This window comes from Centruroides vittatus, unplaced genomic scaffold (assembly GCF_030686945.1).
Source record: "Centruroides vittatus isolate TY-2023 unplaced genomic scaffold, ASM3068694v2 contig_349, whole genome shotgun sequence".
Taxonomy (NCBI): Eukaryota; Metazoa; Arthropoda; class Arachnida; order Scorpiones; family Buthidae; genus Centruroides; species Centruroides vittatus.
In genome coordinates, this window is record NW_027122172.1 from 212,966 (window position 1) to 228,045 (window position 15,080).

Genomic DNA, 15,080 nt, shown 5'->3' on the forward strand with positions numbered 1-15,080 from the left:
TTACTTTGAAGGCAGTATTTGACTCTTTTGTATGAAGTTTTGTAGGAAAGATTATGATCATCTACGAAAATAAATACATTCATTCATTATCTTTATTAATGCACACAATGGTACGTGCTGGGTTCCGCAGAGCACTACCCGGTGGTAACGAGTTACAGTAATAAAGGTACAAATAGTTAAATGTTGATACAAAATACAGTAATAAATGTGAAATAAAAGGTAAAATGCATAGGAAAAGTAGGTACACAGTACAAAACATCACTGTACAATTGTTATTTATGGAATTTGAAACTGTATCTTTGCTGTGATGTTTCTTGCATGTATTCTATCAATAAGTAGCACCATTGCTGCTATTTTATTTTTCTATTAAATTAATACAAATGCAACAGAACCTGGCATTAGAACCTTCATTAATATTTCCTTAGACTTTCTAGATATAAATGTTTTCTTTTAATTTCTCATGTAATATGTCTTCTTTCATTTTTCATTCAGATACTATATAAAAATTTCTTAAATATAACACAATTATTAGCTTAAGAAATGTATTAGCATTATTTGGATTCTTGTCTGTATAGTATTGGCTCAGTGTATGTATGGTAATTTTTATTTTTATGAAATAAAACTGAATCAAATTCCATGACAAATGTGTGTGTACATTATATAGTTAGACTTTTTCGTAGACTTCTTTGTTTTTCATTAAAATTATAATTGTTTTAAATATTAATGTATTTTTTCTTAATATGTATAGAATTTTATCCAATGCAGTGGTTATGGTGCAATGGATTTTAAACAACAGGAAAACGAATTTAAACTGTTCTTCTCCAAATGACACGGGCTTTTATGCTTCAGAAAACGGAGAGGAATATATAGGTAGGCTTGCAGATTTATTGGAAACTAGTCTAATGTATGTGTTTCATGTTTAGAAATGAGCAAAGTAGCTTAGTGCCATAGAAGGATAAATGTACTTGTGGTTGCTAACTCTGAAGAAAATTAACCGTAGTAATGGTAGTATTTAGTTCCAAATTTACTAATAAATTACCATTTTCAGTATATAAATATAGGTGTTTATAAAACATTGTTGGAGTTTTAATGTTACTCATAGATGTGTATACAATAACAAACTTATATGAAACACAACTCAAGTTTTTATCTCTGACATTTCAAAGTGCTCAGTGTAAGTATCCTTAATGCAACATGCATATAGCCTGTAGTTGCGTTCCTGCCATATTCTAGTCATTATGTCTGCTGCTTTGGATTCAATGACTGACAATCCTGTCTTAACTTGGTCAGGCAGGCACTTAGTGATGGCCCATACATGTGATCTTATTAAGTATCTCCATGGGCTGAGGTTGAGAAATCCTGGGAACTATCTAAGGAAAACCATGTCCTGAGAACCTATTATGTCCAATCCACCATTTGGATTCAAATATTTCCTTGTGATGTCTGAGGTAAAAGCTAAAGTTGCTCTTTCATTTCATATAAGGTTTGATATCGTATATCATACTCAATAGAACATTAAAATGCCGACAATCTTTTAGGAACCATCTGTACACCTATCACTCTGGTTGCACAGTTATTTTTATGGAATTTTTGAAATAATGCAGTTGATAAACAAAAAACCAATCCTCTTTTAACATGATCATTTTTTTTTCATGGAAAAAAAAAGTTTATTTGAAAATTTTTTAATTTACTTTTTTGTTAAAATAGTTACTCTTTTTGTTTGAAATCAAGAGTTTATTTATCTCTCTTAAGCATAGTACTGTACTATATGTACTGTACTGTTCATCAGGGAATACTTCCTGTATGTTGAGTTTGTTTTTTATGCTACCTTGTGTTTGGTATATTTACATGTTAATGTAAATATTAAAATGTACAATGTTAAATATAAACGATGCTAGAATAAAAAAGCTCATGTTTATTTTGTAAATTGCTTATATTTTTGTTCCATTGAAGTTGTAGATCATATCAAACATTTTTATTCAGGATGTATGTACTGTACTTTTTTACATGATTTTTATTTTATGTGACGTTCTTTCAAATGTATCCACTGTGCAAAAAGAGAGATAGGTGTACTTATATCTTGAGTGGCAAACCTATGGCATGTGTGCCCAAAGTGACACTTAGGGAGAAATCATCTGGCATGCAACGTATGTAAGTGGTTTTTTTCAACCTCCGATGGCCCATAAAACAAAGACAAGTGTAAATATCATACTTCGTTATTACAACACCGGAGAATATTAACCAAACTCTTCAAACCTGTTACCGGTGCGTTCTTCTACTTGTACGTAACTGCAACCAATTTAAATATCTTCTTACGAACATTTTCGAACCACGATGACGGTTCTTCCTCGGGTAATTTTTGAATCTTTGATGGAATGCAGATCTTGGAACAAGAAATTCAAACATTAGAACCTTCGAATGCACGCCTCCCGTTTACGTCTTTCTCCGTCATGCGCAGTCAATTGCCATACGGCAATCATAGATTACTGCTCGTAAGCACCTGCCACACTACTGATAGCATGATCTCTTTTTTATGATTGATGCATTGGTTATTGCTAACACTAGCTAAGTATATACTGGCAGCCTCCAGCCACTTGATGTGCTGTATGTGCCTTGTGGTGCGGATAATTTTGGCTTTCTTAAAATCAGGTACTATGTCCGGATCAGACGCATAAATTGTTAGAGCAGTCATATTTCTTGGCTTCTGCATAAAAAAGCTGATTCAAAAAAGGATGATCAGGCAATAAGCCAAAAGGATGATTGAAAAAGATGCATGATAAATCAAAATCATGTGTTACTGGGGCCATTTTTTTTCAACCTCCAATGGTTCATGAAACAAAGACAAGTGTAAATAACAAAATGAATTTATTACTAAAAGTTAGGTACATACATGGTAACTTTTCAACATAATCACCATGAAGATTGAGGAATTTGTCATATCTCTAAACGAGCTTTGCAATCCCCTCTTCGTAGAATGTTGCCGCCAATGACTCGAGATGGGCCTTACCGTTGTTTTGAAGATCGTTAGTCTCGAACCTCCGCCCTCCTAAGTTCAGGAAAGAGGTGGAAGTCGCTTGGCGCTAAATGGAGGCTATACACTGGGTGTTTAAAAAGTTTCAAGCCGGTTGGAAGTCCGAAAGGCGGAAGTTTTCACACACCTTTAATGCGTAAAAATTTCCACCTCTTCCCCGAACCGAAAAAGTGGCTAGGAGGGCAGAGGTTCGAGACTAATGACGATCTTCAAAACAACGGTAAGGCCCATCTCGAGTCATTGACGGCAACATTCTACGAAGAGGGGATTGCAAAGCTCGTTTAGAGATATGACAAATTCCTCAATCTTCATGGTGATTATGTTGAAAAGTTACCATGTATGTACTTAACTTTTAGTAATAAATTCATTTTGTTATTTACACTTGTCTTTGTTTCATGAACCATTGAAGGTTGAAAAAAAATGGCCCTAGTAACATATGATTTTGATTTATCATGCATCTTTTTCAATCATCCTTTTCGCTTATCGCCTGACCATCCTTTTTTGAATCAGCTGTTTTGCATTTACTCTAATTAAAGCATATTCGTTTAATTTACTTAAATATTTTTATTTGAAGATTCCTTTTTGTTTAAAATTATAATTTTATTTTTATCCTATTTATGATAAAATGTTTATCTGATTTATAATAAATATAGTAAACTCCCACTAACTTGGACTTTGCATAACTTGAACAAATTTTTTTGAAACAGTAATTTAAAATTTCATGACAATAGAAAAATTATAATTAATGAGTGTTTTTGATATCTGAAAGTTTCTGCAATACTGTGCATTACCTTACTATCGTTGGTAAGTTACTAAAGAGTGTATGCTATTGTTTACTGTATATTGTCATGAAAGTTTTTTAGCTCATTTCCTGTAATAAATTCAGCAGTATAATCTCAGTTCGGTAAAACTTATGTATAGAGCCAATTGTAATAAATTACTGTATGTTAATACTCGTATATCAATGTTCTTGTTTTCCATGTCATTGGAGAAAACACCTTTCTAACTTGGACAACCTTTATCTCCTATAATCTGAGTTAGTGGGGAGTTTACTGTATTTCTATTACAGTCAAACCTGTTTTTGTGCGGGGGATAGGGACCCCATAAAAGAAAATGCATTAAAAAAATCGCGCGAAACTTCACGAGTGGCTATAAAAAATAGTGTTTGCAACACAATTAAAAATATATTTTTTTTATGCGGTGAATAGGGACCGCATAAAAAAAGTCTCACGTAGAAAATAACTCGAAACCGTTCGAAATAACTAGGAATTGCTTTTTTAACTCCTCGGGCCTTTTTCCGCAACACCTAATGGGGAAAAAAATCCTCTAAGAATTTTAATTTTTATATTAATTAATTATTTCCACTTAAATACGAATCTAACATTAAAAAGTTAAAAATAATCGTTAAATAATGATTTTATGTGATAAATATAGCAGCAGGAAGTGTTATTTCATTTAACAAGGCGTGAAATTTCACACCCGCAGTCCAAAGCTGGAGGGGAGCTAACTTACCGCATCTGTTCAAATATAACATAATATTTATGGTTTTTATGCTATTAAAATAAGAGGGGACCGAAAAAACGTACGAGAAAAAAATTTTTCTGAATAAAAAATGAAAAAAACCTGATGATGTCATAGAAAACAACCAATAGAGTTTTAAAAAATTTTACAGGAGTCAATTATGTTCCAATTTGATTGAAATTTTCATATGCCTCACAAAAAAAAAATTGCACAAAACAAATCGCACAAATAAAAATCACACGGAAAAAGACCGCACAAAAACAGGTTTGACTGTATATGAAAATGTCATTCACCAAATAAATATTCCTCCTTTTGTCTTTTTGTAATTTCACAGCTTACATATCTTTTCACAAATAGAATTTTTTGGGGCATTTGTTATTTAGTGTTTGCACCACATTCTTGTTGGCACAGAGTAAATTGTTCTTTAAAATGCAATAAGAATTTGCATTTGTTTCTTTAATACCAGATGATCAAATTAAAAGTTTATTTGCAAGGAGTAACATTGTGAACCAGCGATACTAGCCATTTATCACAACAAAGACTGATACAGCGGTATCAGTCTTTGTTGTGATAAATGTGTATATCTTAACTCCATTGGAGAATTGAGGAATGACATTTGGAATGCTTCAAAAGTGTCAGTCTTCTACTTGCAGGTAAAATTTTTGTTGAATTTGATGGATATTCATTATTACTCTGCCAGTTATGGCATTGAATATATCAGATAATCTGAAATACAATGACAAGTTCTTTATTATCTTTGTGATAAGTGTCAGGCTCAAATCTTATTTTATCTTGTTTATTATAAACATTATTCTAACAAACTTGTACAGATTGATTTGCACATCAGTTACAGATCAAAATCAAGAGAACATTGTTAGTTGTTTTAAGGTTTAAAACTTTCTTATTGATTTAGAATGGCAAAAGGATGATATTTTGAAAGATTAGAACTGTCTAGTATAATGGAATATTTTATTAAATTAATATCATATTTTCTGATCTTGTCTTTATTTCTAATCTTTTCAATACAATGAAATATTCTTCAAAACTGTATATATTTGATAGACATTGATAATGTATAATGATGATATATTTGTCAACATGGACATTAATCATTAACAGAACAATTATACTGGTGCTAGGGGAGCATCTGTCAGTGCTGTGTCTTCGTTACTAACTTATTTCTTTTTTATAGGTAAGTCTTTACTATTGTGGTAGTTAATCCGAAAAGAAAGTCGTATTCGCCGAGCTTTCGGGAAGGAGAGATTAGTAGTAAAAAGAAATCTTTGAAGAGTCGCGAGGATGAAGAATTTGCATATCTTCCGGAAGGAGAAAATTTTAACCTCGAAGAGGATATACGTGTTCTGTTGCATTTACATTTCTCCACGAATTCTAATGTCGACGAACTTATTTCTAGATTAAATTATGTATCCGAATGGTAAAAAATTTGGATGAAAGTTTGGCCGACTTAGATAATAGATTGGAAATATTAGAAAAATTGGCTGATAAAAATTGTAGTTTAAGCGATCAAAGTAATGTTACGAAAAAGTTTAATGATATTACTCCTAAACTTGACTTTTTGGATAACCAACGTCGAATAAATAATGTTGTCATTTCCGGTTTAGAAGAGGTCCGGGATGAATCATCTCTAGAAACGAAAGAGAAAACAGTTGAATTTGCTATGCGAATCTTACAGATGCCCGACATTAAGATTGGTAGGGCAATGAGAGTGGGAAAGAAAAAGGCTAATTCCCCTAGATCAGTGTTTCTCAAAGTGGGCGATAACGCCCCTTGTGGGCGGTGAGTAAATCTAGGGGGGCGCTGGAGGCAGGGTACTGAACGGTGATCAAAGGTAAAAGTTCCCTTTCCTCTGTCAAACGGATAAGAGGAAACATTGCATTCAATGGTTTGCAGATGTCGAGAACAATGTACGATAAGGGCACGAAGTGTGAGATTCATAGAAAAGTTTTCCTAAGAATATTTCCAATCCTTTCTCACACGGGGGTGTTGGGTATAACTTTATGGAACAAAAGGGGCAGTGGATCGAAAAAGTTTGAGAATCACTGCCCTAGATTAATTATTTGTACTTTTGTTGATTATTATGAAAAAATTAATTTTAAGAAACGAATTTTGGAATTAAAAGCAGATGGTGTCTATGTAAATGATGACTTTTCTCCTAGATTGAGAAATATTAGATTTATGCTTTGGGATTTCGATAGACAATCAAAAGTTTCTGGAGTGCGAATGGTAAAAATAGTTCATGATAAAATTATTATTGATGGAACGAAGTACTTTTACGATGTTGACTGTGACCGGGTTAAGCCTGTTTCATCCTAGCAATTGCCGGATAGGAGTACTTCGTTTTTAATTTGGAATTGTGCTGGTTTATTTAATAAACCTGAGTTTTTCTGGAAGTATTTATTGCAGTATGATATTATATTTCTTTCTGAAACTTGGTATGGTTCTAATTGAAATTTGGACATAACTGATTGTCTGCAAGGTTATAATCTCCATTTTGGAAAGGCTTTTAAGTTGCATGCAAAAGGTCATTATTGTGCAGACTGGTTATTAGCAATAAGATCTTCTTTTCCCTTTGTTGTTGTTTACCAAGACGACTTTCTAATACTTGTCAAATTTGGTGCCGAACTTGGTAATATTCTGGTATGTTTTGTTTATTTTCGGAAAAATGACTGGCAGTCTATTTTTGATACTTTAACTGGTTTGATATTAGATAATAGGAATGTATTGATTGCTGGTGACTTTAATGTTAGGATTGGATTGGAGAATATTATTTCTGACACATTTTGCAATTCTTTTAATATTGTTTGTCCTCTGCATAGGAATTTGAAAGACTTGGTAATTGATTCTTGTGGTAAAAAGTTGCTTCATTTATGTGATGATTTAAATATGATTATTGTTAATGGGAGATGTTTAGGAGATGAAGCGGGTGAATATTCTTTTATCTCTAGTCGTGGTTGTTCTGTTATTGATTTGGTCATAGTTTTTCTGCTAATTTGGAAAGATGTTCTCTCTCTTACGATGGATCAGTTTTTGAATTCCGACCATAACCCTTTGATTTTACGACTGGCTTGTGGCAATGATAGATCGGTCTCTTTAGAGAAGAGACGGAGAATTAATAGATTGTTTTGGAACGAATCTAGAAAGGATGATTTAAGGTTGGCTATGGAGGAAATATGTATCTCGAATAAGTTTGATTCAATGGAAGACCTGAGTAATTGTCTTTTTAGTTTGGCTTGTAAGTGGGGATTTAATATCAGGAGACATGGGAATTCTTTTTCGTGGTTTGATTCGGACTGTAGGATGTTAATTAGCGCTAGGACTAGAGCCTGGAGATCTTTTAGGAAGAGTAATGATTCTAATGATTGTTTGCATTTTGTTACATTACGAAGTTTGGTGAAGCGGTTTTGCATTGCGAAAAAAAAATTATTTGCTGGTAAAATTCAGAATTGTTTTAGGGAAGATAATAGACTTTTTTGGAATTATTTCCGACATGTTAAGCAGGCTAAGTTTTGTAACTAGGGATTGCAATCCAGCAGTGTTTTGAATCCAGCTGGATTTTTGCTGGATTGAAATCATTCCAGCTGGATCCAGCGCGGATCCAGCGTGGATGTATTTTTGGTGCAATAAAGTGTTATCTGTCTATCTATCTATCCTGCAATTTATGATTTTTTTAATGAAATAAAACATTCTAAAAAAATACTTAAGAAACTTTTATTATTTAGACTGGTCACTATAAATCAGTAAAACTTACATATTTAGGTAGTAAACCTAACTTTGGTTCGGCTTAACACTCGAGATAGAGATAATTAACTTCAAATGCTTAGTTAGATTATAATTATAATGTAATCTTAAGTTAAATAATAGCAAAGGTAATACTACTGATTAATTTATATTAATATAGTATAATAATGTAAGGACGGATAATCAGTGGCTAAGTGGCTATCAGTCTTACCAGTTTTCATATATAGGCTCTACATATTAGTCTGTAGTTATTTATAAGTATATAAAACTATGTACTGGAAGTAGAATAAGTTAAATAAACTACACCTTTATCAATCCAGCAAAATTTAATAAAATAATAAGGTTTTCAATCTAAGGTTTTTAACGATCTTCCTCGGTTACAAAAAAAAATAGAACATTAAATATAGAACATAAAATGTGTTCGGAATAAATATAACAATAAATGGAAAACGCCCAAATGGACAAAATATAGATAAATAAACAAAATAAATAGCGGAAAAAATATATACAGGGTGCTTTTTTTAAACTGACGGTACTCAGAAACATCTGTAGAGCAATCTAACAGCCGGACTGTCGCCAAATTTGGGAGAATGACTAAGGACGACATGGAAAAGAGATAGAATTTAGGTATGACTTTTTTTCTTCGCGGAAGATTCCGCGAAGAAAAAAGTAGTACCTAAATTCGCCGGTAGAGGAGGATTTGGAGCTGTTGTAGCGAAAAAGCTACCAGCACTTCACTGAAGAAAGGGTCATCAGTTGCTTTTTTCCACTTGCACGGCCGTCTCGCTTTCCGGATCTAACCCCATGTTACTTTTTCCTGTGGGGTTACTTAAAGTCCAAGGTCTATCTTGGTAGTGTCCCAAACTTAATGACTTTGAAGGACAACATTTCTCGAACTGTGATGAACATTCCTGCGGACATGTTACGTTCGGCCATAGAGAACACGGTGTTCAGGATGCAATGAGTTGTCCAGCAGGACGGTGATCACATTGAAGAAGGGAGAAGGTTATTTGCTGATTAATTAAACTTTCGTTATTACACTGAAATCGCTGTCTGATTATTCATTCGTGTGTTTGTTAATTGCAGCTGGATTTTATGCAGATTCTTAGCTGTTTTGCTACAACAGCGCCAAATCCACCCCTACCGGCAAATTTGGGTACTACTTTTTTCTTCGCGGAATCTCTTTCCCATGTCGTCCTTAGTCACTCTCCCAAATTTGGCGACAGTCCGGCTGTTAGATTGCTCTACAGATGTCTCTTAGTACCGTCAGTTAAAACAAAACACCCTGTATATAAGATCCAACGAAACCAGCATTGTCCGTTAATAACATTAATTAATGTAAAAGGATCTCCACACGGTAGACAATGAGTCCGCATCTCTATGGTTTATACAACCAGTTGTCATGTGCACCTTGCAGATTTCCAATCTCTCAAGATGTTTGACCGTTTGCCTACTCGTCGTCGTTTTTAGAATTGCCGCTTGATCCCATTGGACGTTAACATCCTTCTGTCTTTCGTATGATGCCAGCGCAGTGTTGTCAAGGTTCTTACTGATTGTATATTTGTGCTCTTGAGCCTTTGTTTTAAACTGCGCATCGTTGCACCCACATAAACAAGCTTGGAATTGAAACGTTGGTTGTGTAAAGGCACCGAATATATACCCGTTGTTGAATTCCGATTCTCTTTCTTTTTATCGTTTCTTAAAAGTTCGAAAACAGTGGGATTACATCGGTATACAATACGAAAATTATCAGACCTGGCAGTACATCTATGTATCTTGTTTAAAAAATGGGATGTAATTAAGCACTATTCTTTTTATATTTATTCCAAACACATTTTATGTTCTATAGTTAATGTTGTATTTTTTTGTAACTGAGGAAGATCGTTAAAAGCGATTGAATACGTTATTATTTTATTAAATTTTGCTGGATTAATTAAAGTATAGTTTATTTATAAGTAATTTAATTATTAGTGTTAATAAAGTAGTGAGTAAGTAATTAGTAGCAGTCTAGTAGTTAGCAAAGCGGCAACGCGACGACGTAGACTTTTGTGCAATTATTTAGAAAGTTAATTGAGTATTTGCGGATCCAGCAGGCCGAAGAATGCACTGGATCCAGCTGGATTGCTGGATGAGGGATCCAGCAATTGCAATCCGTATTTGTAACTTCAGCTTTATTCCTATTGATGATTGGTTTCATCACTTTTTTAATTTATTTGGTTCCTTGGACTCTTATTTTGCGGATATTTCGATTTTTAATTATTGTAGGAATTGGTATGATGAACTTTTGGACCACGAATTTTCTGTAAGTGAGCTTAATGATGCCTTGAAGAAGTATAAGCCAAACAAAGCCTCAGGTTTTGATGGGATCCCAATGGAATTTTGGAATTTTGAGACGTCGAGACCACATCTTTTGAGTCTTTTCTCAAAGATTTTTGATACTGGGTTAATACCGGAGTTTTGGAAGACGAGTATTTTAATTAAGATTTTTAAGAATAGTAGGAAGGATGTTCCTGGTAATTATAGAGGCATCTGGTTATGATCTTGTGTTTCGAAATTGTTTTGTATTATTTTGTATAGAAGATTGACTCGATGGTTAGAAGTTAAAAATATATTGCATGAAAATCAGCCAGGTTTCTGGGCTAGTTATTCCACATTGGATAATATTTTTGTTTTGTACACGGTTATTCAGAAAACTTTTTTACGAAAACGTAGGAAGGTGTGTGTATTTTTTGTTGATTTATCTTCTGCGTTTGACAGAGTCTGTAGGAATTCGTTGTGGTCAAAGATGTTGTGTTATGGTTTCAGTTATAAATTTATATCCTTACTTGTTGCTTTCTGTGAAAACTCCTTGCTTATGGTAAGAGTTGGAGGTAATTGTTCGCCATTAATGTTTTCTAAGACTGGTGTTAAGCGGGGCTGTATTTTGAGCCTAATCTTGTTTAGTATTTTTTTTGAATGATCTCTTTGATATTATTAACTCTTCTGGTGATGGTATAGAAATAGATGGTTTCCAAATTAAAATACTGGCTTAAGCAAATGATATTGTAATTTTATCTGATTCTGTGGTTGGACTTCAAAGCTAGATTGATAAATTGGCAATTTATTTAGATGAAAGCGGTTTGAAATTGAATTTGAATAAGTCTAAGATTATTGTTTTTCGAAGAGGTGGTAAGAGTGCGAGGGTGGATAAATGGTGGTTTAAGGGTTCTCCAATTCAAGTTGTCCCTAACTACAAATATTTGGGGGTTACATTTTCATCTAATGGTTTATTCCGTATGCATTACATTAATAAGAGAACTCGTGCTAGATTATTGATGAATAAAATTATTCAATTAGGGAGATCTGCCAAATTACGTAATTTGACTGATTATTTATGTTTATTGAAAACTGTAGTTTTGCCCTCTTTGTTATATGCTTCAGAGATTTGGGGTTTTAACTCGACCAATGGTGATGGTATACAGACTGAATTCATTAAAAACTTATTCTATTTACCTCATTGTAACCCAGGTTATTTAATTATGATGGAATGTGCTTTGACCCCTATAAAATTTATAATATTTAGTAGGATAAAAAATTGGATTATCAGAACTTTACTCAGACAATAATCATCAAGATTAAAAGTTTGTCTGAAATTTATACTTAAAAAAAGTCTATAGATTGGACACGTTATTTTATTGATACCTGTAATAATCATGGTATTAATCTTATTAATAATGATTTGGATTTAATGGACTGGTCTCTTCTCCTCGTTAACATTTTTGATAATTTTTTATACAATATTAATGAAAAAATAAATAATAGCATATATAATTGTTGGTGTAAGGATTTACATGTCACTTTTTTTTATACCGTATTTTACGGACTATAAGACGCACCTTAATTTTTAAGCATTTTTTTTTTTTTTTTAAATACCTATAAGACGATACGGAGTATAAGACGCACCTGAATTTTGGAGGCAATTTTTCGAAGAAAAAAGTGCGTCTTATAGTCCGTAAAATACGGTAATTCTTTATGTAATCAAGATGTTTCCCTTAATATTTTGTCTTTATTTATACAGGCTAGGTTAATTCACTGAACTTTTTAAATAATTACACAAGAGAATTGTGTAACTTTTGTGCTGAGAACAAAATTGTGGATGCCTGGCATATTTTGGCTAAATGTGGGCGTTTTAAAGTGTTGTGTTGAAATTTTTGGTTGCAAAGTTCTTAGCAGGTCTTTATTTCTTAAAATTTTATCGGAACCGTGTTATCAGTTTAAAGTGTTTTGTTTTCTAAGAAAATCTGTTGATCTGTTGTCTTAGGGGCGTGATTCCTCTACTATAAATTTTGCCTTACTGCTGGTGTTGTTTGGGAACATCTGTCAGTGCCGTGTCTTTGTTACTAACTTATTTCTTTTTTATAGGTAAGCAATTTGCTTTCTTTTTTTGGTTGATTGTTTTTTATTTTGTGTTTTATTGACAGATGCTTCCAAACTTTAACTTTAAACTTTAACTAATTATTACATTTGATTTTTAAATCTTAATTTATATTTAAATTGTAATTTATTTTATTATTGTAATAATATATGATTTTGTTTGTGATCTTATGTTCATTGTATCTAAGTGTTTTGTTTTTTGGGAGATGGTTTTGCTCCCTGCATCAAGGAGTGTATCCAGTATGTGTAATAAATAAATAAAATTATACTGGTGTTAAGCATTTACACAAGAATGAGGAGATGTTTTCAGAGAACTTTCTTTATTAAGCTAGCTTTATTAAGCTCTCCTCATTCTTGTGTAAATGCTTAACACCAGTATAATTGTCCTGTTAATGATTAATGTCCATGTTGACAAATATATAATAAATTGAATAAGGACGGTAAGGCAATAATAATTAATGTACATTGATGATTTAATAGTTCAGTTGTATTTATCAGGCTTTTTTTTCCCTGAAATCCTATTCTTGATTCATTCTCGATTTTAAAAATCTAATGGAAGTAATGATCCAGAATAAATTCAGTTCTGTTATTAATTGTTCTAACAATTAGTAACAGAACTTACAACTCTGATAACATAATTGTTCAGAATTCTTATAAATCTGAAAATTAATTTACTCCATAAATTCCAATTTATTCAAAGTAAATTCTTTATATTTCTACTATCCTCTCTCATTCTCTATTGTTGTCATTATCATAGAGAGAGAGAGAAAAGCATTGTAGTAAATTATGCAATTTTGCGTATGTTGTATATTTTATATAAGTTACATAATAAAGTAATTTATAACAAGTTACAAAATACAGGAACTTGTTAATGTGTTTTTCTAAACTTATTAACATAAATTATAATCTGTAAATAATGAAATAGTTATTTGTGCATTATCAATTTACATAAATGGAATTTTGAAATCTGCTTTGAAATTATAAATTATTTCAACTCAAAAACTTCACTTATTTTTTGTATTGAGAATGTTTAAATTGTTTTAGTTTATAACATTAATTTTTTTTATTTATTTACTCTTATCCAAAAATAATTTTTTTCGCATGGAATTTACTTTGAATGTCAATAACTTATATAATGAAATTATTTTGCAGTTATGACATTGATAGCAACAGTCCAAGTTTGAGCAGACATGTAAGCATTTTTAATTACCTTAGTTAAAAAATGTTTTATTTAATATTTAGAAAGCTGCCATGGTTAATACAAACAACTAATTAGTATTAGTTGTTTGTACATAGTAAAAAAATTAAATCTAATTGCAAATTTGTACAAGTAATTAGATAGATTAAAAATACATTCCTTGCATTTCTCTCCAATTGTATTACTAGTATATAATATAAAGTATATAAAACATTATACATTAGGGTTTATGCAAAAACCGGTTTTTGAATTTTTGCCCAAAAAATGGAGATAAGGGATATTTACAACTTATTTTAAAACTTTTTCATTTATTTAATATTTATAACATTTTAAAAATATAACAAAATAAAATCAACTAATATCTACACAAAACAAAACAAAAGAACTGCTAGAATATCACATTAGACTATAAAATTTACTCCATAGAAAACCATGAAGGAAAACGAATAACAATGAATTTCTATAAAATATTATTTTATTTCTTATTTTTTGTAAGAAAATATGAATTTAGAAAGTGAAGAACGTATATAGATCTATTGTTCAACCATGTCCTTATTTTCCACAGAAAATTGCCAGAGATAGAAAAATCTCTCACACTGAGCTGGGTTTAATTGTCATTAAAGCATTAAATAATAAATCTAAATTTTTTGTTCTTCTGTTTATACCCTCTAATACTAAAAACTCCTTCTTTTAGTGTCTTAGGGCTGACAAAGTCACTTTTTCAAGTTCTTGAAGATATTTATGCGATCGATCTCGTGTGACCCGATTTTGGGGGATGTAACTTGCAAAGGGTTGCTTATAGAGGTCCCTTTTTGCTCCTATAGCTCTGCTCTACAGCTCTGATAAGATCCCAACCGTCTCATTCAGAACTTGAATTGCACAGAATTGGACTCTTTTTAGGCATAGGAGGGATAAAAAAAATCCCTCCTATGCCTAAAAAGTTTTGTAGTTAGTTTTATGAAACAGTATTTAACAATATTCCCATTTTATGCCAGAGATGATTTTGTGTCAAAATGTTGATGTTTTTAATCAAATAATTAATTAATTTTTATGTTTTAAGTCTAGGCTTAAAATCCGGTTTTTTACTTGGGAAAAACCAGGTATAAAATTATACAAATTTCTTCAAAAAATTGGTTTTTCAAAACCAGGTTTTAAAAA

The 15,080-nt window shown here is 31.9% G+C and overlaps 1 protein-coding gene across 4 annotated transcripts in view; it reads left to right on the forward strand.

Moving 5' to 3' along the window:
• The window catches only part of LOC136974385 (copine-5-like), a 71,725-nt gene that overhangs the window by 15,481 nt on the left and 41,164 nt on the right, over positions 1-15,080 (forward strand). For 2 of the 4 annotated variants that reach the window (XM_067269246.1, XM_067269247.1), the window contains exons 1-2: positions 746-870; positions 13,877-13,916. Coding sequence is in view for 2 of the 4 variants with exons in the window: in XM_067269244.1 (XP_067125345.1) it covers positions 13,877-13,916 (40 nt within the window). In the remaining 2 variants the exon portion in view is untranslated. Of the gene's footprint in view, positions 1-745; positions 871-13,876; positions 13,917-15,080 lie in introns of those variants that run through there. The other 2 variants (XM_067269244.1, XM_067269245.1) reach the window with 1 other exon arrangement.